This window comes from Miniopterus schreibersii, assembly GCF_964146895.1.
Source record: "Miniopterus schreibersii genome assembly, chromosome: X".
NCBI classification, from domain to species: Eukaryota; Metazoa; Chordata; class Mammalia; order Chiroptera; family Miniopteridae; genus Miniopterus; species Miniopterus schreibersii.
Window position 1 is genome coordinate 105,845,335 of NC_138104.1, and position 22,500 is coordinate 105,867,834.

Sequence of the window (22,500 nt, forward strand, 5' to 3'; positions counted from 1 at the left end):
TGGATGGATGGATGGATGATAAATGGATGGATGGATGGATGGATGGATGGATGGATGGATGGATGGATGGATGGATGAGTGGGTTGGTAGATGGGTGGATGGATGGATGGATGGATAAATGGATGAATGTATGGATGGATGAGCTCAATGCAAGGAAAAGGACAGCTTCCCTAGATCTACGCACTACACTGTTACCCGCCATTTTGAAAAACCCACTTGGTAATTTAAATTTACTACAGAACAAAGGCAGGCAGCCACATTCCTTCGCTCTCTTAAATAGAAACCATTATGCTGATTGCTCAGAATGCACACAAACATACACACCAGAAGGGAGACCACAATGCTGTTGTAAAATTTTAATTGAATACGTTAGCTTCCACCCAACACCAGACTGCAAAACAGACATCCCTGTTGAACATACTCCGTAAGCCAGAGAACTGCTACCTATAAACACGAATTCTCTCCAGGGAAGCTGAGCCACTCAAACATTCCTCACTTGGACCACTTCTGTTGCAAGCACACCTGGCTCAGGATTCTGTTTTTCATACCCAAACACCATAGCACAGAGCACCTTCATTCTTACCCTGGGGCAAATGTATGGCATTACTCTGACAGTTGATCACCACCCCACCCAACCCACCTAAGGCTATTTCCAATGAACCCCTGGAGTATCCCATGTGTCACAGCAACAAGATCAGATCATTAAGCACCCAGACATAGAGAGAAACAGCCCCATTACAACTCACATCTTGCACAAGCTAATACAACTAACGACTCACCCAGAATCCCTTAGCCAAGCTTAATTGCTTCAGATGAAAATGTGTCCAAACAGCCCAGCCAGTGTGGCTCAGTGGTTGAGCATCAACCCATGCACCAGGAGGTCACCAGTTCGATTCCCAGTCAGGGCACATACCCAGGTTTTGGGCTTGATCCCCAGTAGGGGGCATGCAGGAGGCAGCCAATCAATAACTCTCATCATTGATGTTTCTATCTCTCTCCTTTCCTCACTCTCTAAAAATCAATAAAAAACCTTATTTTAAAAAAAAGTGTCTAAACTCACCCACTGAATTTTAACATAACCCTCTGACCTGCTTCCAAACCTGTGTCTAATTAACCTCTGATTTTCAATAGCACATACATGATGAATAAATGATTCAAACATTTAAAAAATATCATTCCTTCTGTTTCATACAGTGACATCATTTATAATTATAATTACGGTGGGCATGGAACAGTAACGCAGTGAGATGCTCCAACATACTGCACAAATTCACAAAACTAGGGTACTTCTGAGAATGAGGTTTCCTTGAGGAAGGAAGTGTCCAGTCTCATAAAACTGAGAAGTCTCCCCAAAGAGCTGAGTTTAAATGGCTGGAAGAGCACGGCGACTCGATACATTATTTGGAAGTGAGGTAGCGAGACCCAGCAAAGAGCACTGGAGCGTAAAGGGCTGCACATGAGTTTGCCTCCGAATAGCCTCTCCAGATGCTGTTATCATGAGTGAGTCATCACCAGACATCACATGGAGTAAACCCTTGCATCAGTGGATGGGTGAATGGATGGATGAATAGTTGCATGAATGGTTGGATAAATGATGGATAGATAGGTGGGGATGGATGGATAGATGATGGATGGATGGATGGATGGATGGATGGATGGATGGATGGATGGATGGTTGGATGGATGGATGATTGCATGAATGGTTGGATGATGGATGGATAATGGTGGGTGGGTGGGTGGGTGGGTAGATTAATGGTTAGATGGATGGATGGATGGATGGATGGATGGATGGATGGATGGATGGATAGTTGCATGAATGGTTGGATAAACGATGGATGGGTAGGTCGGGATGGATGGATGGATGGATGGATGGATGGATGGATGGATGGATAGTTGCATGAATGGTTGGATGATGGATGGATAATGGTGGATGGGTGGGTGGGTAGATTAATGGTTAGATGGATAGATGGATTAACGGTTGGATGGATGGTTGGATAGATGATGGATGGATGGATGGATGGATGGATGGATGGATGGATGGATGGATGGTTGAGTGAATGGATGGATGGATGGTAAACCAGTTCTGAAATTGGTTACTCCTCACAAGTCATCTAGCATCTTTCTTCCAAATATCTGTGGCATTTCCCAAATCGGGCAACTGTCCATGGCCTTCCAAAGTCCTGTTGGGTTTTATACAACAGAAACGGCAGCCATGGTCTTTCTCAGATATGCTTTGCAAGGTCTACGAGACGCACACTCAAGATGTCTGAACATTTACTGAGTCCTGAAAACAAAGATGTTCATAGTTGAGGGTTCCCGAGGCACTAAATTCACATTACTACTGTTATTTGCTTAGGGACAGGAGACAATCTGTGGTGATGTTAAACCCCACACGGGATAGACACAGTAGCACCTTCCAGGGCAGCACTCCAAAGCTCCTCCGGGAAGACCATTGTCAGAGGTCTACCTGCTGCTTTTGCTGGCAAGGTAAGAAGTCCACCTGACCTCGCAAGGAAGCCGAGAAGGGGTGGGGAGCTCGGATCAGCAGGGGGCTTCAAGCTGGCTTTTTCATGGTCTATGTTATTTTTGTGAGGCACTCAAGTTGGTCAACCATAAATAACCATAAATAGAGGCACATAGTTAAACAGCCTTTGGAAGGCCTGGAGGACACATCCACACAATGAAAAATGGTGGAATCACACTCCACACCGCACAACCGCCCGGGGTTACTGCAGAAACCGGTCCAACTTCTCCTGAATGCGGGCAAACGCGTCCTTCCCCATGTAGTCGATGTGGCCCTCCTCCCACTTCCGCCTTTCTTCCTCGGGACTCAGTTCCTTGACCTTTTCTTCAATGGAAATCTCAGAAATGGAGATGGCCAGGTCCACCTGGGGAAGACACGTCAACGGGAGATGGCTTTTGGTTGTTGTTGCTTTTTAATTTTTTAAAAATATGTTTTTATTGATTTTAGAGAGAGGAAGAGAGAGGGAGAGAGAGAGAAACATCAGTGATGAGAGTCATTGATCAGCTGCCTCCTGCACGCCCCCTACTGGGGATAATATTCTTTTTCCAAAAAGATGTTTTTGTTGATTTTAGAGACAGGGGGAGAGAGAGGGAGAGAAAGAGAAACATCAATGAGGGGGAAACATCGATCGGCTGCCTCCTGCACGCCCCCTACTGGGGATGGAGCCCACAACCCCGGCATGTGCCCCGACTGGGAACTGAACAGACCCTCCTGGTGCCTGGGACAGTGTTCAGCCACTGAGCCACACCGGCCAGGGCTCTATATAATATTATTATAAGATGTCTTTTACCTAAGTATTTTGCAATGTTATAAAATATAATTGCACATATGTTCACTTTTTCTTAAGCATTGTTTTCAAAGTGGAGACAGACTCATGGATTTAGGGAGCAGACCGACAGCTGTCAGAGGGAAGGGGGTTGGGAGCTGGGTGAGAGGGTGAAGGGATTAAGAAAAAAAAAAATCTCATAGACACAAACAACAGTATGGTGATGACCAGAGGGAAAGAGGGTGGGGGAGGTAGGAGAGGGTAAAGTGGGGATCAATGGTGATAGAAGGAGACTTGACTTGGGGTGGTGAACACACAATATAATATATAGATGATGCATTATAGAATTGTACCCCTGAAACCTATATAATTATACTAACCAATGTCACCCCAATAAATTCAATTAAATAAAAGAATTGTTTTCATGTCTAGCCACCGAACCATTTTACACAGAGACACCTATATTGATATGAAACATCAATGCGAGAGAGACACATTGATCGGTTCCCACCCACACGTACCCAGGATGGAACCCGCAACCCAGGTACATGCCCTTGACCAACAATCGAACCCATAACCCTTCAGTCCATGGGCGGATGTTCTAACCACCGGCCAAGACTAAATTCTTTATTATGTAATAGGTCCAACTCCGAATAGATGTTGCTACAGAGAGAAGGCTCGTGTCTTCTCCTAAACTCATGGGTTGAGACCTAACCCCCAAGGTGAGGATATTAGGAGGTGGGACCTTTGGAAGGTGATTAGGTCATGAGGGTGGAACCCTCATAATGGGATCAGGGTCCTTATAAAAGAGACCCCCACAACGCTCTCTCATCCCTTCCACTACGTGAGGTCCCAGTGAGAGGACACCATCGGTGAATCGGAAAGATGCCCTCACGAGGCACCAAATCTGCTCATGCCCTCATCTTGGACTTCTAGCCTCCAGAGATGCACGAAATAAACACCTATTCCTTATAAGCGCCTCCCCCTGCCCCCCGGGCTATGGCCTTTTTTGTTATAGCAGCTTGACTACACCAAGACACCTACACGTTCAGTACAAACTTTCATCCTAAGTCCAACTACAAAACTATATTTCCTATTATTTAAAGACCAACTTGGGCTATTAAATCTTTGTTAGGATCTAACAAAGACAAAAAAATTATCAAAAACCATTATCAATCGCTTTCATTCAATGCACCCATGGAGAGCGTGATGATTAAGACGAGATCATCTGTATGAGGAAGGGTCATGGAGACGGCATCTTTCATTGCGTCTCTCAATATGAAATCGTTGCGTGCTCGGTGTGGGTCAAAAGATTCACCCCCAAATTCTCCAGCCTTTAGACAACAAATCATTTTAGACAAAGGAAGAGATGGCTGCATCCAATTTTAAATGGCTTCATCCAGCATCTATTAATATTAATATTTAAGGAATCAACTACTTGCTAAAGAATTGAAAAGACAATCTGGGACCAAGTCGGGCAAACTAATGTTGCTATGAACACATCACTTATTCAATTTCCCATCTGTTACCAAAATCTTAGTCCTAATTTTTCCAAGGTTTTTTTTTTTTTTAGGCAGTGGATCCTTTTCCGTATTATCCTCAGGGGATGGTCATACAAGGTTCTGACCGGGGTTCAGTACACTTTTCCCGGCACGAATGATTTTAGACAACGGGTCGCTGGGCATTGGTTTCCACGCTCTCTCTACCGCAAAACAGAGCATAGCTCCTCAACGGCAATTAACTTTTGCAAAACAGCTTTGAAAGAGAGAAAGGGTATGATTATTCAGGACAGGCGAGAGCGAGGGGACCAAGCATCCAGGCTGGAGAGAAGACAGATGGATCGAAGGTGCCAGGAGAGGCAGGGAGACTCTATTTCAACCAAGTGAGGCCGGAAATCGAGGTAACAGCAGGTTCGTGCATGCAAAGAGCCCCGGTGATGGCAAACGGCACCCAGCAGGAGCAGCGAGCAAGCAATAGCTGGGATACCACCTCCAACGCATCCTGAGGGCTGGGGTCCCTGGTGACATTGACGGGGGGATCCTGGCTTAGTTCCATGGATTCCTCGGAAGGGCCACCTCCTGCATGATCCGCTGGCTGCTAGAAACATAACCATCCGTGGTTAGTCTTAACCAAAATGACACAACTCTTTCCTGCTGGTGAAAATTAAAACGAACGGGTATACCAGATGGCCGTTTCTGATCCTAGCTTTTCCCTGAGGGTTTCTTATGTAAGATGAGATGCTACAAGTTTTTATACGATGGATCAATGGTAACTTTGTTTTTAAAAATATGTTTTTTATTGATTTCAGAGAGAGGAAGGGAGAGGGGGAGAGAGAGAGAAATATCAGTAATGAGAGAGTCATTGATCGGCTGTCTCCCGCACGCCCCCAGCTGGGGATGGAGCCCACAACCCGGGTATGTGCCCTGACCGGGCATCAAACCGCGATCTCCTGGCTCATGGGTTGACACTCAACAGCCAAGCCACACTGGCTGGGCTCCATGGTAACTTTTCAGAGAGGGATTCTGTTCGCTGAGAGCAAACACCTACGGAAGGTTTTACGAAGATAAGTCTCCCAGGGAGAGTAAGAAACTCTATCTGGGTTGAATCTTCTGTAGACAAGGGCCTGCGAATCATTTTAGTAAGAAGAGTCTGTCTGGAAACTCATAGATAGACAGCAGGCAGACAGCTGGAGTTGGGGGGATGCAGGGATTGAGCCAAAAAATGCAAAAAAAAAAAAAAAAAAGAGAGAGAGAGAGAACTCATGGACATGGTCAACAGCATGGTGATTGTGGGGGTGGATGGACATGGAAGAGCTCATAGAGGTGACGGAAAATATTTATTTAATTTAAAATAATAATAATAATAATTTAAAAAAGAAGACTGTCTGGCTTCAATCTTCTGATGACACACAGGACCAGAAGCCCAGATTCAGGAAGGTAAATTTAGAAGAAAAAAAGAGAGAAATGCATTCTTCTTAAGTGCTGTTGTTAAAGATAGCTCAGGAGTCATACAATCATACTGATTTTTTTTTTTTCTTAATTAAGGGAGACATATATGTCATATTTATGTTGTGTGGGGGTTTTTTTTCTAATTTTTCCCAACACAAATAAAAGAAAATGACCCAAAGACCAACAGGAAACCTAATAATAGTGGAGGGTGACATCTGAATAGATACCAAGGTACCTTCTCCACCTGGATAATATATAGACCAAACCCAATACCATGTTGGCTCTGTGGGGAAACCATTGAGAAAGGTTGTGATTACAAAAGACAGGGGATAGTTTTGCTCCGTGGTTCAACATCCACTCATGAACCAGGAGGTCCCCAGTTCCGATTCCCAATCAGGGCACATGCCCGGGGTTGTGGGCTGGATCCCCAGTAGGGGGCGTGCAGGAGGCAGCAGATCAATGACTCTCATCAATGTTTTTTTTTCTCTCTCTCCCTCTCCTTTCCTCTCTCTCTAAAAATCAATTTTAAAAAACATAGCAATTATTTTTAAAAACAAAACAAAAAACGGGGCATTTTCCTGGATAGCCCGTGGACACAGACACGCAAACCTGACCCTGGCTGCTGAGAGACACAGCCGTGTTTAAGTGTTTAAATGACCTGTACCGAGGTGGTTCGGGTCCCTGTGGAGTCTGCAAATTGGGGCAAAGCAGGCGACACTGGGTCATACGCCACTCCAGCAGAAGTCTCAATTTCAGGCCAACCTATCATCTGTTATAAAAACAAAACAGAAGCAGGTTAGCAGGCACCTTCACGCGAATGAACGCAGCTTAACGGAAAACACCCCACTTATTTTTTTCTGCGTCCAGGATGGAAATGTCGCTTGTCGAGGATGAGGTCCGGGGCAGAGAGTGCCGTGATCATCAATGCCTCTGTCTGCCTCCTAATCTGGGGCTCACACCCAACTCCATGTCCTGATGTCCCTGCATCTACAAGGGGGCGCGACTGAGTCTCACCCATGGCATTGAGGAGATAGGATGTGAGTCAGGTTGGACTCTTGCTACCCTAACTCCCCACAAGTCATGTGAAAAGCAAGGTCTTCCCAACCTGTTTCAACACAAGAAAATGATACCGTACGAGAAACGATTCCCGTGACTATTTTTCTCAATGCTCCCAAAAATGATGCACAGCTAAGACCTTCCCAGATGTGCAGGAAACACTAGATTATGTCCAAAGACTGGCTTGAGCACGAGAGCCTAATTCTCTCTCAAGGAGCCATGGTTGAGAAGGGCTGATCTCCAAGAAGATGGACCAGGACCTCGGGAGGATCCTGGATCCCTGAATGACTACATGGAGCAGAACATACTTTTCATGTTGCTGCTGCTAAAAATCAGGATATTTTTTTCTACTGATTTTTAGAGAGAGTGGAAGGGAGAGAGAGAGAGAGAAACATTGATGTGAAAGAGACACATCGATGGGTTGCCTCCTCCACGTGCCCCAACCCAGCCGAGAATTGAATCTGCAACTCAGGTACATGCCCTTGAGCAGAAATCGAACCCCCGACCTCTTGCTGCACAAGCTGATGCTCTAACCACTTAGACACACCGTCCAGGGCAAAACACAGCATTACCACTTGGCCAACTGTGACATAAGCAAGACACTGAGTTTTACTTATGTGAGGATGTTTGTTGCAGCAGGTAGCCCACCCTGATGGAGGAGTCAAGGTTACGCGCAAGCCTGTGCCCACAGGCTGGAGTCCAGAAACGTCCAAAAGATCTAGTGAGGAACTTAATGGGTATCAGCCACAGAGACCAGAGAATGTGGGTTGTTTGTCCCTCCTCACGGCAAACACGGTGCAGAAATCGTGGGGGTGGGCTGGGGCAGACACCCACACAGGCTCTTCGGCCCATCCAGGAAGACCTGAGTCTCAATCTTGGGAATGCACATTCCCGGGACATGATCTCAGAAATATTTCCAGTGAGTTGACTTGAGGTGGAGACGGGCCGGTTGTCCCCAGCTCCCAAATCTCTGATCCCAGCATCCCCGTTTTGAAGAAGGCCCAGTTCATTCTTATATTAACTGAGGCATGGAGTTATGCATTCGATGGATCATCATGGAGAGCTAGGTCTGAAGACTGAGGTGTGATCTACACGGCCCTGAGCCCACCTCACTGTCCGACTCTACGATGACAAGCCATGAGAAATGCCGGGAAGGAAAAACTCTGGGGAACCAAGAGCAGCTTTGTCAAGGTCGGATCGAGCTCGTCGCGAAGGGGAAAGGGCTCCCGGAGGAGTAACACCTGACATGAAATCTGAGGAGGAGCAGACTGGAGTACGACCGGAGCCGGGGTGAGAAAAAGAACACATTGAGCAAACACGAGCCGGCACGTGCAAAGGTCCTGGGGCAGAGGGAAAGGAGTACATTAAGAGGCCGAAATCAATTTGCTATAAAAACTGGACAGCCCCCCCAAAGTGATTATGGGTGAAATTCAGTGCCAAGAACAACAAAAACCAATAACTTAAAACAAACAAACAAACAAACAAACAAAAACACACCATGAACATTGCCCCCCCCCCACTGGGTTAAAAAAAATTTTTTAAATAAAGTGGAAAATTCAAGAAATGGCCAGTAGGTGGCAGTGTCATTGCGTAATTAATTCCAGAGATGCCCCGGGGTTGAAATAATAAAATATATCACAGGTACGTCCTGTAAAAGCCTCGGGACCCTCATCGCTTTTCGAGACCCAAGCTCATCATAAAATCTCCAAACAGTAGAGTTGTGTTTTTTTTTAAAAAATGTCAGTCGCCCTAACCCGATATGCACAGGTTGCCAAGGTGGTCCTGGTGGAAGGACCTGAGAAGCAGGTGCTCCCAAGTGCTTTTTATTTATGTTCTGTTCATTCCACCGAGGTTTTAAATATCTCGGTTGAGGGCTGGCGTCTCTATTCACTTATTTAAATGGCTTGGTTTCACCTCCCGCCTTTCCCCCAGGGCTGACCATTTCCCAGCTCCATGGGGGGGGGGGGGTCTATTACCTCATTTAATACTATTTGTTTTGCAAACAAAGCCCCCAAAGGACTCCGCCCCCCCTGGAGAGCTTCTGAGACCCAGAGGACGTCCACTTGGACCCAAAGCAGTGGGCTCAGCTGGGTGTTGGATGCCTGAGTCTCACCTCCCTCCCCTCGGATCCTCAAGCCCGTATCCCCCTCTTCTGTGCTAACTCAACACGCCCCAAGTCCAAAGCCCCTGAGCCTTCTCCCGTGTGAGTTTCACTGAACGACAGGAGCCCGAATGTTTCCCTCTTACTCCGAAAGCTGAAGCGCTACCGAAGTTCTATCTGCGTCGCAAAGAGCTTTCTGAGTGACGCTCACGGAATCTAATGGTCCTCTAAACGTTTCATGTCGTTTCTTTTATTAAATATGTTTTTATTGATTTGAGAGAGAGAGAGAGGGAGAAACATCGATGATGAGAGAGTCATGGATCGGCCGCCTCCTGGGGATCGAGGGCCTGGGCCCTGACCGGGAATCGAACCGGCGACCTCTTGGTTCTCCGGTCAACCACTGAACCACACCGGCTGGGCTCATGTGTTCTCTTTGGTCTGGCCTCAGTCACTCTGATTTTTCTTTCTTTTTTTTTAAAAAAAAATCTTTATTGCCCGGCCGGGCGTGGCTCAGCGGTTGAGCGTAGACCTGGGATCCAGGCGATCGGGGTTCGATTCCCGGTCAGGGCACAGGCCCGGGTTGCGGGCTCGATCGATGACTCTCTCATCATTGATGTTTCTGTCTCTCTCTCTCTCCCTCTCCTTTCCTCTCTCTGAAATCAATAAAGATATGTGTGTTTTTTTTAAAAAAAAATCTTTATTGCTGAGAGGATTGTAGATATTTCCCCCTGCTTTTTACCCCCATGTCCGCCATCCCCTGGTTCCCACCCCCGGGCCTTCCCCACACGATTACCTGTGTCCGTGGATTATGCGTCTACACATCTAAATTCTTAGGTTCATCTCTTCCCCACCCCCCTTCCCTCTGAGCTCCCTCCGTCTGCTCCATGCTTCCATGTCTCTGGATCGATCGTGTTTGTCAATTTATTATGTTCATCAGATTCCACATACACGTGAGACCCTGGGATACTTTTTCTTTCTCTGACGGGCCTATTTCACTGAGCATAATACTCTCCAGGTCCCTCCCCGCTGCCCCAAAGGGTAGGAGATCCCTCGTCGTTCAATCTCCTTACAGCCCTGGCTCCTCGGCTGAGCAGTTTTATACATAACACGAGAGCTTCGGGGCAGATTCCTCAAATTCCTGGAGCTGGCTCAGGCCCTATATTTAACTCCCGGGAGGCATTCCACTTCCAGAGCTCAGGATATATCAGGAGCAATGAAAATCGAGGAAAAGACTTCCTTTTCTACCCGCTCCGTGTTCACTGTCCAAACCTGAGGGGCTTTTCAACCCGTCTGGGCGGGCGTTGGTCCCGCTGCAATGAACTAATTATTACGAACAGGACAGGAGCAAAGGGAAGGCCGATATTACCGGCCTGGCATCTAGGAAGATATCAACTTTACACTCTTCGGGGGCCCAACAGACGGAAGACAGACGCATGCCCAGGAAAGTTGGGGGGGGGACTAGGTCACCCCCAGCTGCCAGTCACACCTGGGAACAGGTCAATGGCCAAAACAGGCATGGCCCCTGCAAGGGCGAGAAATTTGCAATCATTAATCCCCTAAACAAGAGAGTTCACGCTCTTGGCTTCTCTTGGTTAACCCCTGGCTTTGGGGGCTCTCACGGTCCTGCTCCCCTGAATTCTCCCATGTGGCTAAAGGCCGTATGGACCCCACACATGGGACTGATGCATTGGAACGAGCCTGATGCTGGACTGGACTTGGCCATGGGATGGACACTCTGGACACTGGCTTTGCTTCTAGTTCTGCAGAACCCCCAGCTGCACCTCCCCCAGGACGGGACCGAGGGATGTCATTCCAGGCCAATAAAGCCTCTCTACCACATCTCACCCGCCCATGGGGGCCTCCGGAAATGCTGCTTCCAGCTGCACCCCGAGAACCCCACCTCCACCGGTGATAACAGTGTGACATCAGAACTCATGTTATCGACGCCTGAAGCTGCCTGGACGTAACCGGTCCCTCCCGTGTGATGCCTTCCGCAGAGACATTTACCAAAATTTAAACCACGGCTGTTTGCAGTCAACAAGCAGCAGCTCCCCCAAAAGGTATGTCAAATACCCAGAAAAAAAAAAGAAAAAAAAAAGTGACTTTCCTTCCACCCGGCCCCCAAATCCATCCCTGGCTCCGAGATCGGAACAACTCTAAGTGAGAAACAGAGCGACAGTGAACGTCAGGGTTTAAAATGAGACATCCTCCAACGCCAGGCATTCAGCCACGTGACGCATTCGCTCCGAAATTGGGGCTCAGGAGGCAGCAGGCTCGCCGGACGTTTTCTGTTGGTTTTGCAAACAACGTGCACCTTTTCTTCTCGGGGGACAGGATTCGGCGGCCTCAGCAGAAATGACCGGTGAGCCTTCATCTGAGCAAGTCTCATGCGAGTCGGGGGGTTTGGCGAGACCTCTGAGGATACAGGGTCACGTCGCTTGGCCCCTGGGTGGCAGGGGGGGGGCAAAGCTTCAAAGCTCTGAGGCTCCCCCAATATCGAGGTCACACCGTACACCTATCCTTAGGTGGGTGATATACACTCGTCGCCTTAAAACCCAGCCACACCGGCCGGGCTCTACCACGGCGTTTAATTGCACCATGATCTGTATAAATTCAGGACCCCTAATGCCAGGGCGCACCAAAGACGGGCTCCACTGCTCCAGGAGCCCAGGACCCCAGGAAGCAGCCTCTCTGGCCTCTCCCGCGGGGGGGACCCGCCGTCTGATTTTCCACCCCACCTGTAAGCACTGCAGGTACTTACGTGTCCCGAGTGGCCGCTTTCAGGTGACGGGGGGGTGTCACTCACTACCCCTGTCGGCCCCAAAGGCTCGTCAGCGGGCCTGGCTGCCGAATTTGCACTCTGCTCCTGGGCGTGAGGTGCTGAATTTGCAGGCGGCACCTCAGGGCCACCGAGACAAACCTGCGCAAAACACAGACAGGCTTAGGGAGCTTTCCCTGCATCTGTCTTTCCAACTCTCCAGCCGCCCTCCGAGGCCCAAGGCCCATCCCGTCCTCTGGGTGCCCAGCGATTCCCCCAACCGTCCGTATTTACCAAACACAAGCTCGCCGACGAATGCCCCACGCACTTGCGAAAGGGACCCCACGAATCCAAGCAACACTTATTAATATTATCAGTTTTTAATTCTCGCGTTAGGATATTTTTCTTCCAGGGCTTTTCGGACAGAGAGAGAGAAACATTGACGGGAGAGAGACACGTCGATGGGTTGCCTGCCTCTCACACGCACCCCAACTGGGGCCGGGGATGGAGCCTACAACTGAAGTATGTGCCTTTGGTTGGAATCGAACCCAGGACGCTTCATTCCACAGGCGGAAACTCTAACCGCAGAGCCAGGGCATATGCATAATTTATAAACATCCTGAGCAGGCCATGCCCGGAGCGGGGCACACCCCACCCCCGGCTGACCGCACGGAGAACCCCCAGGACAGACAGGGTGACGGGTGGCCCTGGACACAGCTGCTGGCTCTGTGGCGAGAAGGCCCACCCAGCACAGCCGCGTGGAGCGCAGGTCCTAGAGGCCCACGCGGGGCTCCCGGCGTGGTTATTCCTCCCGCCCACCAGATGCTAACTCGTGCTTTCGTTCACAAGCAACCTCGGGCCGACACGTGCCAGCGGGAAACACAGACACGAATCTGCTGCTGCTCGCTCGTGTCAAAGGATCCGAGACACAGCCCTGGGCGGTGTGCTCAGTGGTTAGAGCTTCAGTGCTTAAAATAAAATAAAATAATAAAATAAAATAAAATAATAAAATAAAATATAAAATAAAATAAAATATAAAATAAAATAATAAAATAAAATAAAATAAAATAAAATAAATTAAATAAAATAAAATATAAAATAAAATAATAAAATAAAATAAAATAATAAAATAAAATAAAATAATAAAATAAAATAAAATAAAATAAAATAAAATAAAATAATAAAATAAAATAAAATAAAAATAAGCCCATGCACCCAAAGGGTGACAGGTTTGATTCCCAGTCAAGGTCATGTACCTGGGTTTGCAGGTTCGATCCCCAGCCCAGTCGGGGTGTGTGCGGGAGGCAACCCATCAATGGGTCTCTCTCACCTCCATGTCTCTCCCCCTCCCTCCTTTCCACTCTCTCTAAAAAAAAAACAAAAAACAAAAAACAAAACTATGGGAAAAATACCCTTAAGTGACAATTAACAACAACAAAAAGAATCAGAGAGGCTTTTTTTAAAAAAAAAAAGAAACATTTAAAAAAGCAGCATTGTCAATGTTAAAAGAAGAATTGTTTGAGATTTCCCAAGCCATGTATTTCCTGATACTCGACTCCATGGTACCAGTCAATGTGCTGATTTTAAAAAATCATCAAGGGCCTCGCAGACAGTGTGGCTCAGTGGTTGAGCATCAATCCATGACCCCCGAGGTCACGGGTTCGATTCCTGATCAGGGCACACGCCTGGGCTGTGGGCTCAATGCCCAGCAGGGGGCGTGCAGGAGGCAGCCGATCCATGACTCTCATCATTGATGTTTGTATCTTCCCTCTCCCTTCCTGTCTCTCTAAAAGAATCAATCAATAAATATATATATAAATTATCCAGAAATACTTCCCTAAAACCTAATTTTCAAAAGGCCTTTTGCAAGGCGCTTGTGTCCCATGTTAAATTGACAGCACACACTTCATGATGTCATGCCTGCAGGGTTATCATTGTATTTCTTTAAAAAAAGACCAAATGGGTGTCAATCAACAATTTTTTAAAAACTCCTTCTCAGAAACGTCCCCGGGTTGCAATTTCAGTGGACAATGGAAAGTGGAACGTGTCTCTTCAAGTGATGCAGGAAATCAGTCGTCTTCAGCCGTTTATCTATGAGGAGGCTCTTTCCCTGATGAACGAAGCTAATTTAAATAATTTAATTTTTTTGCATGATTTATGCATCGGTCCGCTACATTAAAGCAGCATTTTGGCTCATTAGAATCATTATTTTGAGCCAAAAAATAGAAAAAAAAGAAAAAAAAAGGCCACTTGTCTATTATCTTTCTGTGTGAAATCCCGTATGTGGAGACGGAAGGGGGCAGATTTGATGGAAATACGCTCGGTGTTGATGGTGGAGCGTTTATCTCTGCTCTCAACTCTTGGTTTATTTTTATTAATAGGCTTTTATTGATTTTTTTTAGAGAGAAAGAAGAAGAGAGACAGAGAGAGGCATCAATGACGATACTTGCCGATTGCCTGCCTCCCGCACGCCCCCTACTGGGGATCGAGCCCACAACCCAGGCATGTGGCCTGAGTGGGAATCGAACCGGCGACCGTTTCGTGGACAGGATGGTGCTCAACCAACTGAGCCACAGCAGCCAAGCTCTTAGTTCATTGCTTAAAATTTTGTAAATTAGCCCGGCTGGGTGTGGCTCAGCAGTTGAGCATCGACCTAGGATCCGGGAGATCCGGGTTCGATTCCCGGTCAGGGCACATGCCCGGGTTGCGGGCTAGGCAGCCGATCAATGACTCTCTCATCATTGATGTTTCTATCTCTCTCTCTCTCTCCCCCTCCTTTCCTGTCTCTGAAATCAATAAAGATATGTTTAAAAAAAATTAAAAAATAAAAAATAAAATTTTGTAAATTAAAGCATAGATGGCATAGAATATCATATTATCTTCCAGGGTACAGCATAGTGACGTGACATTTCAATGCGATGACCACCATAAGTCTAGAAACCCTCTGTCACCGTGCAAAGTTGCTACAATATTACTATTACTACCATGCAAAGTTGCTACAATATTACTATTACCGCCGTGCAAAGTTGCTACAATGTTACTATTACCACCGTGCAAAGTTGCTACAATATTACTATTACTGCCATGCAAAGTTGCTACAATATTACTATTACCGCCATGCAAAGTTGCTACAATATTACTATTACTGCCGTGCAAAGTTGCTACAATATTACTATTACTGCCATGCAAAGTTGCTACAATATTACTATTACCACCATGCAATGTTGCTACAATATTACTATTACTAATTTGTTAATCGTCACCCGAGGATTTTTTTTGTATTGATTTTTAGAGAGAGTGGAAGTAAAGGAGCGAGCGGAAGAGAGTGAGAGAGAAATATTGATGTGAGAGACACGTATGGATTGGTTGCCCCGATCAGAGCCGGGAATGGGACTTGCAACCCAGGCACGTGTCCTTTGGGTGGGAATAGAACCTGAGACCCATTGGTCTGGGGGGCTGGCGGTCTAACCACTGAGCAACACCGGCCAGGGCCAAGTTAGGACAGTATTATTCAGCCTGTTCTCAACTCTTGCATTCATTCGAAGGGAATTCCCGCCACTCACTGTGTGTCTCGGAGATGCATGGCCCTGCCCGTCCCGGACGCTTCTGTAGAGAGGCAGGATGCTGCGCTGGTAGATGCTCCACCAGAGGTTGAGAAAGGCCGCCTGGTGCTGGGCGGCCATCCCAGAGCCTTCCTCCAAAACTGAGCCAGTCTGCGGATTATACCTGTAGTTCCAAGGCTTGGTGGACCCCAAAAAGTGGACCACCTTAGCACTGGAGCCGAATCTGAGAAGAAAACACAGAGAAGTTTTTCTGCTTGCAAGTGTCCAGACACGCACAGAAAGCAACCAGAACCACAAGGCCCGTCAAAGAGATGTCTTGTGGGGTATTGACAATTGTGGAATCACCACCACTTTGACTTGTAGTTATTTTGTGCAAAGATATATTATCTATCTGTCGATCTTTCTATATATATTTATTCATTTATTTATAAACTTACTTACGCATGTATGCATGCATCTAAAAAATAATCATCCCGGCCAGGCATGGCTCAGCGGTTGAGCATCAACCTATGAACCAGGAGGTCAGGGTTCGATTCCAGGTCAGGGCACATGCCCGGGGTGCAGGCTCGATCCCCAGTCGGGGGCGGGCAGGAGGCAGCCGATCAATGACTCTCTCATCATTGATGTTTCTCTCTCTCTCTCCCTCTCCCTTCCTCTCTCTCTGAAAAACAAGGGGAAAAATATCCTAGGGGGAAGATTTAAAAAAAAAAAAAAAAAAAGCAAGCTCTGGAAATCTGAAGACTTGTCTTCAGATTTTCAATTTTCATTTATAACTATGTGGGTAGTACAGCAGCCGAGCGCAAACGTTTCAGTCCCAGGAGCTCTTGACCTTCTTAAAAACCACTGGGGACCCCAAAAGCTTTGCTTTTGTGAATTCTATCTACACGCATTTACAGGAAAAAGTTAAAACTGGGGAGTTAGAAACTGTATTTATCGATTCATTGGAAAGCAATCGACCCATTATAGGTGAATATCAATTTATAATATTAACAACATTCATGCGTATTGCAAATTACAGATATTAAAATTATTTTTAGAATATCTGTGTTCCAAAAAAGAATTATAAAAAGGCTGACATTGACCGTTTTAAGCTCTTTTTTAAAAAAACCCTGTCTCCATTCAGTGCATTGCTTTATCACTCCCTGTAGTTCCTGTAAAAATCCCACCGGATGCTTATGAAAAACGGAGAGTGAAAAAGAAAGGGAAATACCATCTCAGAATTATTATTATTTTTTTTTTAAATTCTTTTGACTTTGCAGACCCTGGGAAGTGTTGCGGGGAACCCCCCCCCCCCCAGCAGGAGTTCCCTGGGCAACACTTTGGGAACCAGTGCCCTAAGGATGATTTTATAATTATGAGCCATGGGGGGGGGACTTAATTTTTTGTTGTTTTCCCAAAAGCTGATGTAGATTCTGAGTGAGAAGCTTGCTCCTGGTGATGTGGGCACCCGGTGGGGGGGACACTCACTTTCTGAAGGCGGGGCTGTAGGTGTAGGCGGTGTTGCTGCTCAGGTTGTAGATGAAGGGCAAGTGCTTCCGAATGTCCGCTGTGGGCCAGCTGCTGAAGAAACTGTTCAGCAGGCCTTGGTCAGCCCCTAAAACGGTGAACAGACACCCAGAGGAGCTAAGAAAGGGGGGCTCCAGGTGCTGAGAGGGTGCGATGGGCATTCGAAGGGCATTCAAGGTCACTGACTGCACCTCTCCTCTCTGCCTGCTAAGTTAAACGTTGTCCTTGTCTCCAAGTAGGACGCCGTTCGTTTTTATTAATCGCCAGCAGCAATTAATAAATTATCCCTAATGGTAATACTATTCATTACTTTTCATCAACACCGTTTATGGTCATAGCTTTAATCCTGTTAACTGATGCCATTAACTAAACACCATTAATGCCATTCCATGAATTTTAAAAACCCGTATTCTCTCCAAAATTCTCCACTGATAACAAAACCATGCATAATAAAACGGCCTAGTCTTCAAAATTCGACTTTTTTCCCCACAGCAAGTCAGCCGGCTTCCTTAGGGCCCCCTTTCTTTCCCAGACACAATTCTTCATCGATATCGAATATATTTTTTTAACATTATAAACACCCTAGCGATTTTTTTCCATCTCTTCAATGCCCTTTGAGTCACATTTTTGGCGCCGGGTCGGCTCCATTTAATTCTTCCTTTCCTTTTTACATCAGGGGTTGGCCGACTAAAGTCTGCGTTTCTTTTTTTACAAATAAAGTTTTATTGGGACACAGGTGCATTGGGTGGAGTCTTGTCAATGACTACTTTCACTCTACAAACGCAGAATTAAATATTTGCAACAGACATCGCTAAAAAAAATGTTTTCTCTGGCCAGGCCAGCGCGGCTCAGTCGGTTGAGGGTTTGGGGAGGTCACGGGTTCGATTCCCGGTCACGGCACATGCCCAGGTTGCAGGCTCGATGGGTCTCTCTGTTTCTTGCCCACAGAGTAGGACGTGTTCATTCTTCCTGCCACCTGCTGGCCGTATCCTTGGGTCCCTGCCTCTCCCTGATGTCAAGCCGTCAGTCGCAGACATGGGCACGGGGCAGGGCTATGGGTCCACACGTTTCCCATGTCCCATCACCTACCATCAAAGCTGCCGTGGTCGGTGGCATGCTGCAGCAGGAGGCCGTGGGTCTCCAGCGACGGTTGGAAGACAAAGACCCCGCTGTTGAAGCAATCAGGCCAGCCGGGATCCGGGGCTGCCGACAACTCGCCCCTGTCAAACAGCTCGTCCACGTTGGACAGCACCTGGCGAAAGAGCAGGGCACGGAAACCTGTAGTCGTTCACCTGGGGCCTCCGGTGCGCAGGTGAGAAATGAAGGAGGGGCTTGAGGATGGGCCAAAGAGTGTTCGGGGATTGCAACCTGCACCCAATTTTTTTTTTAAATATATTTTTATTGATTTCAGAGAGAGAGAGAAAGGGAGAGCGAGAAAGAGAGAAACATCAATGATGAGAGTCATTGATCGGCTGCCTCCTGCACGCCCCCTACTGGGGATCGAGCCTGCAACCCGGGCATGTGCCCCGACCAGGAATTGAACCCTGACCTCCTGGTTCACAGGTCAACGCTCGACCACTGAGCCACACTGGCCTAGCCTATGCCCAGTTTTTTGAGGGACTTTTTTTTCTCTTAAGTCAGGTGCACATAACAACATGTTGGTCAACAATGGACTGAATATATGACAATGGCCCCAGGGACCTGGAAAATTCTTATTGTGTGGTGACATTGTTGCCATTGCAAAGTGATCGCCATTGAAACACTGTAGCACAACATAGTACATATGTATCTGTGATATGAGGCTGGTGTTAACAGACCTATTGCCATATATATAAAACTATAGCACAGAACCCTGGCCAGGTGGCTTGGTGGGTTGGATGGAGCATCATCCTACACATGAAAAAGGTTCCAGGTTCGATTCCTGGTCAGGGCACATAGCTAGGTTGTGGGTTCAATCCCCAGTCGAGGTGGATATAGGGTTTGAGGTTGAACCTGCAACCCAGGTACATACCCTTGACTGGGAATCGAACCTGGGACCCTTAGGTACACGGGCCAATACTCTTATAACCACTGAGCCACACCACCCAGGGCAATCTTTGGGTAGAATAAATGTTGATGTGAATGAGAGATCCATGCTACCTGCTGGGAACCTACCCAAAGGTAGCAGCCTGCTGAAGGAATGGGGAAGGATGGTCTCTCACGGGTTTCTCAACACGTGGGCCGCCTCGTTCTCACAATCCCGCTGTACTCACCAGGGTGTCTGCATCCAGAAAGACACACTTGCTGTAATGGGTGAGAGTCCAGCAGTGAAGCTTGGTGAGGGTGACCCCGAGCTCAGGTCTCTTGAGAAAGGCCAGGTGGATATAGTCCGCACTGTCTATCAGATTTACCTCCACGACCTCATCGAACATCCTTGAAAGGACGACCCTAGAAGAGACATTTACCAAATACCAGGAGAATTGAAGAGCATCGAACAGAAGATAGGTCTCTTAAGCAGGACACCCCTTGCCCTGGCCGGTGTGGCTCAGTGGTAGAGTGTCGGCCTGTGCACCTGAGGGTCCCAGGTTCGATTCCCAATCAAGAGCATGTACCTGGGTTGCAGGTCGATCCCAGGACCCGGATGAGGGGTGTGAGGGAGGCAACTGATCAATGTGTCACTCTCACATCGATGTTTCTCTCTCTCCTTCTTTCTCCCCCCCCCCTCTAAAAATTAATGGAAAATAAATATCCTAAGAAAGACTGATTCAGGTTAGGTGTTAGGAAGGCACCTCTCTCTCCTTGCAAAATGCCTGGCAGTGAGGATCGAAGGCTGAGGAGGTAGCAGCCAACCGATGTTCACGGCCGTGTCTACCAGTGTTTGCTTTTCGTATTTGCAACTCACATTGTTAGTCGCATACAAGTTTGAGACTCCAAAGCAAGACTCTAGCTTTTATCAAAGTGGAATCTGCTTCCCTTCCGTCGATTTACTTATGTTTGCTTAGATTCTATTTCAGATGCATTCATTTATTTGTTTAGCAGTGCTTTGTATAAAACTCTTTGTTCTTTCTTGGATTCACATTTCAACCTGTTTGAGCATCCCTTCAGGTAACTTTTTTTTTCCCCCTCAAAGGTCTTCAAGGAACAAAATATTTGAGCTTCTGCATATTTGAAACGTCTTTATTTTGCTCTCGAATTCCATGAATTGGGTTGAGCACAGACATTTCTTTTCGGGATGATTTTGCCCCAGAGCTTTGCAAGATCAGCCATCCCACTCAATACCACGGAAAATGCTCAATCTAATATCCTTTCTCAGAGTTGAAATTCGATGTCGGTTATTTCCTCTACTTCATTCCCTCTGCCTTTTATTTTCTTTACGAAACTCTTATCATCACACAGTTGTTGGAGCTTCTGAGTCTATCTTTTGATATTCAGTAGTAGCTTTTTGTGGTACTCTACATTTATTTGTGATTTCTCACCCTGGCTGGTTTGCCTCAGTGGTTAGTGCTTTGCCTCATGGACCTAAGGGTGGCGGGTTTGATTCCCAGTCAAGGGCATGTACCTGGGTTGCAGGTTCAATCCCCGGCTCCCGTTGGGTCATGTGCAGGAGGCAACCAATCGATGTGTCTCTCACATCATCAATGTTTCTCTCTCACCCCATCCTGCTCTCTTGCACTGTCCCTAAAAAAAATCAATGGAAAAAATATCCTCGGGTAAGTCTTCACAAAGTAATAATAGTATCTGTGATTTCTCATCACACAGTGTTGAAAGAAACTTTATCTCTAAGAAAGTACCACTCCATCACCAATATCATCCCCCTGCTTCCTGCTTAATTATTTATGGAATTTATGGCATCCTCCTGGTTCTTTAAAGATCATGGGGTGAGGGCAAGAGAAATACCACTCTACGTTGCTACAAATAGCACTGTAATTTTGGTCCTTCAACTCTCTGGTTCAGTACTGCCCATTTCCCTAAAATAAATTCCTACAAGTAGAATTAAATCTCTTCATGAATACAGTCTGTTTGAAGTGATGAGCCTGTGGGTCTCAGTTTGTGTCCCTGCAAAACAAAATTCCCCCGGCTTCCACATTTGTACGGCGTAAACTTTGTTTATGGAGAAACAAGAAACAGAGGAAATTTCCTTCAAATGCATCTTTTGATTTCAATATACCATAGGGCACCGTTCCTAAACCCTCCCAGTGATGGTAAAAAACACAGCATATCCTACACAACAAGCTCAGTCTGCAACACTGAACTCCTTCTAGCATCCCTTCATGTTGCTTCTAAATATTTTAATTTTTGAGTGGACTGAAAGACTGAAAAAAAAAAAAAAAGTTACTGACTCTTAACATTACATTTTTACTTGCCTCTTGACCTGTTAAAAAGTCCAACAATTTTTTCAGTAACAAGCATCCTAAGTAGTTCCAAGCTTGAGAATCTCTACCTGTTGCTTTCCCAAGAAATGGTCAACTTGGCTGGGTATAAAAGTCATTTGTCCTAAAACTGGCTTCATGACTCTCTCTCATCACTATTCTCTGACCTTTAATATTATATGAAGAAGTTGGATTTCTTTTTTTCCCCCTCTTTGCAGACAAGCTTGCTCTTATCTTGGAAGCCTAGAGATAACATTACCATTGCGATATTGAAAATTCTCATATATATGTATGTCTTGGTTTGGGTTTTTTTTGGTTTTCTCATGCTCGATGATGGCCATTTTCTCTGGTACTTCTCCAAATACATCTTTGTTTATTGAGAAACAAGAAAAACAGGACGTTTTTCTCCAAGTGCATCTTTGTTGGTTGAGATGATTTTACTGGCTTTGAGCTTCTCATTGGGTACATCTGTGTTTTACAGGGTCCTTATCTTCTTTTCTGATACTGGCAGGATCTCCCATGTCCCATAGCATTGATTCTGTAATCTGCAGATCTTATTTTGTTTAATAATTTCTCTAAAAAGGTTTGCTTTTTTATATATATATAAGTCTTTATTGATTTCAGAGAGAGAGGAAGGGAGAGGCAGAGAGAGAGAGAGAGAAACATCAATGATGAGAGTCATTGATCGGCTGCCTCCTGCACGCCCCCTACTGGGAATCAAGCCCACAACCCGGGCATGTGCCCTGACTAGGAATCGAACCAGTGACCTCCTGGTTCATAGATCGTCGCTCAACCACTGAGCCACACTGGTCTGGTGAAAGGTTTAATTTCTTAAATAATCTTATGTACTCAATACATTTCCCCATCCCACTCTGTTCCTGTTTTGCATGCCTAGATCATTTTCCACTCAGTCTGTTGTCTCCTCTCAC

General features: G+C 46.4%; 1 protein-coding gene across 6 annotated transcripts in view; it reads right to left on the minus strand.

The window, feature by feature from the left end:
* The window catches only part of LOC308550851 (glycogenin-2-like), a 30,436-nt gene that overhangs the window by 80 nt on the left and 7,856 nt on the right, over window positions 1-22,500 (minus strand). For 2 of the 6 annotated variants that reach the window (XM_081125191.1, XM_081125190.1), the window contains exons 4-9: window positions 19,475-19,649; window positions 18,312-18,474; window positions 17,184-17,310; window positions 15,717-15,939; window positions 12,157-12,315; window positions 1-2,888 (exon numbers count right to left, since the gene is read on the minus strand). The exon at window positions 1-2,888 is cut by the window's left edge. In XM_081125191.1, coding sequence (XP_080981317.1) covers window positions 2,727-2,888; window positions 12,157-12,315; window positions 15,717-15,939; window positions 17,184-17,310; window positions 18,312-18,474; window positions 19,475-19,649 — 1,009 coding nt within the window. In that variant the 3' untranslated portion in view covers window positions 1-2,726. Of the gene's footprint in view, window positions 2,889-5,279; window positions 5,388-6,896; window positions 7,008-12,156; window positions 12,316-15,716; window positions 15,940-17,183; window positions 17,311-18,311; window positions 18,475-19,474; window positions 19,650-22,500 lie in introns of all 6 variants that reach the window. The other 4 variants (XM_081125189.1, XM_081125188.1, XM_081125187.1 and 1 more) reach the window with 4 other exon arrangements.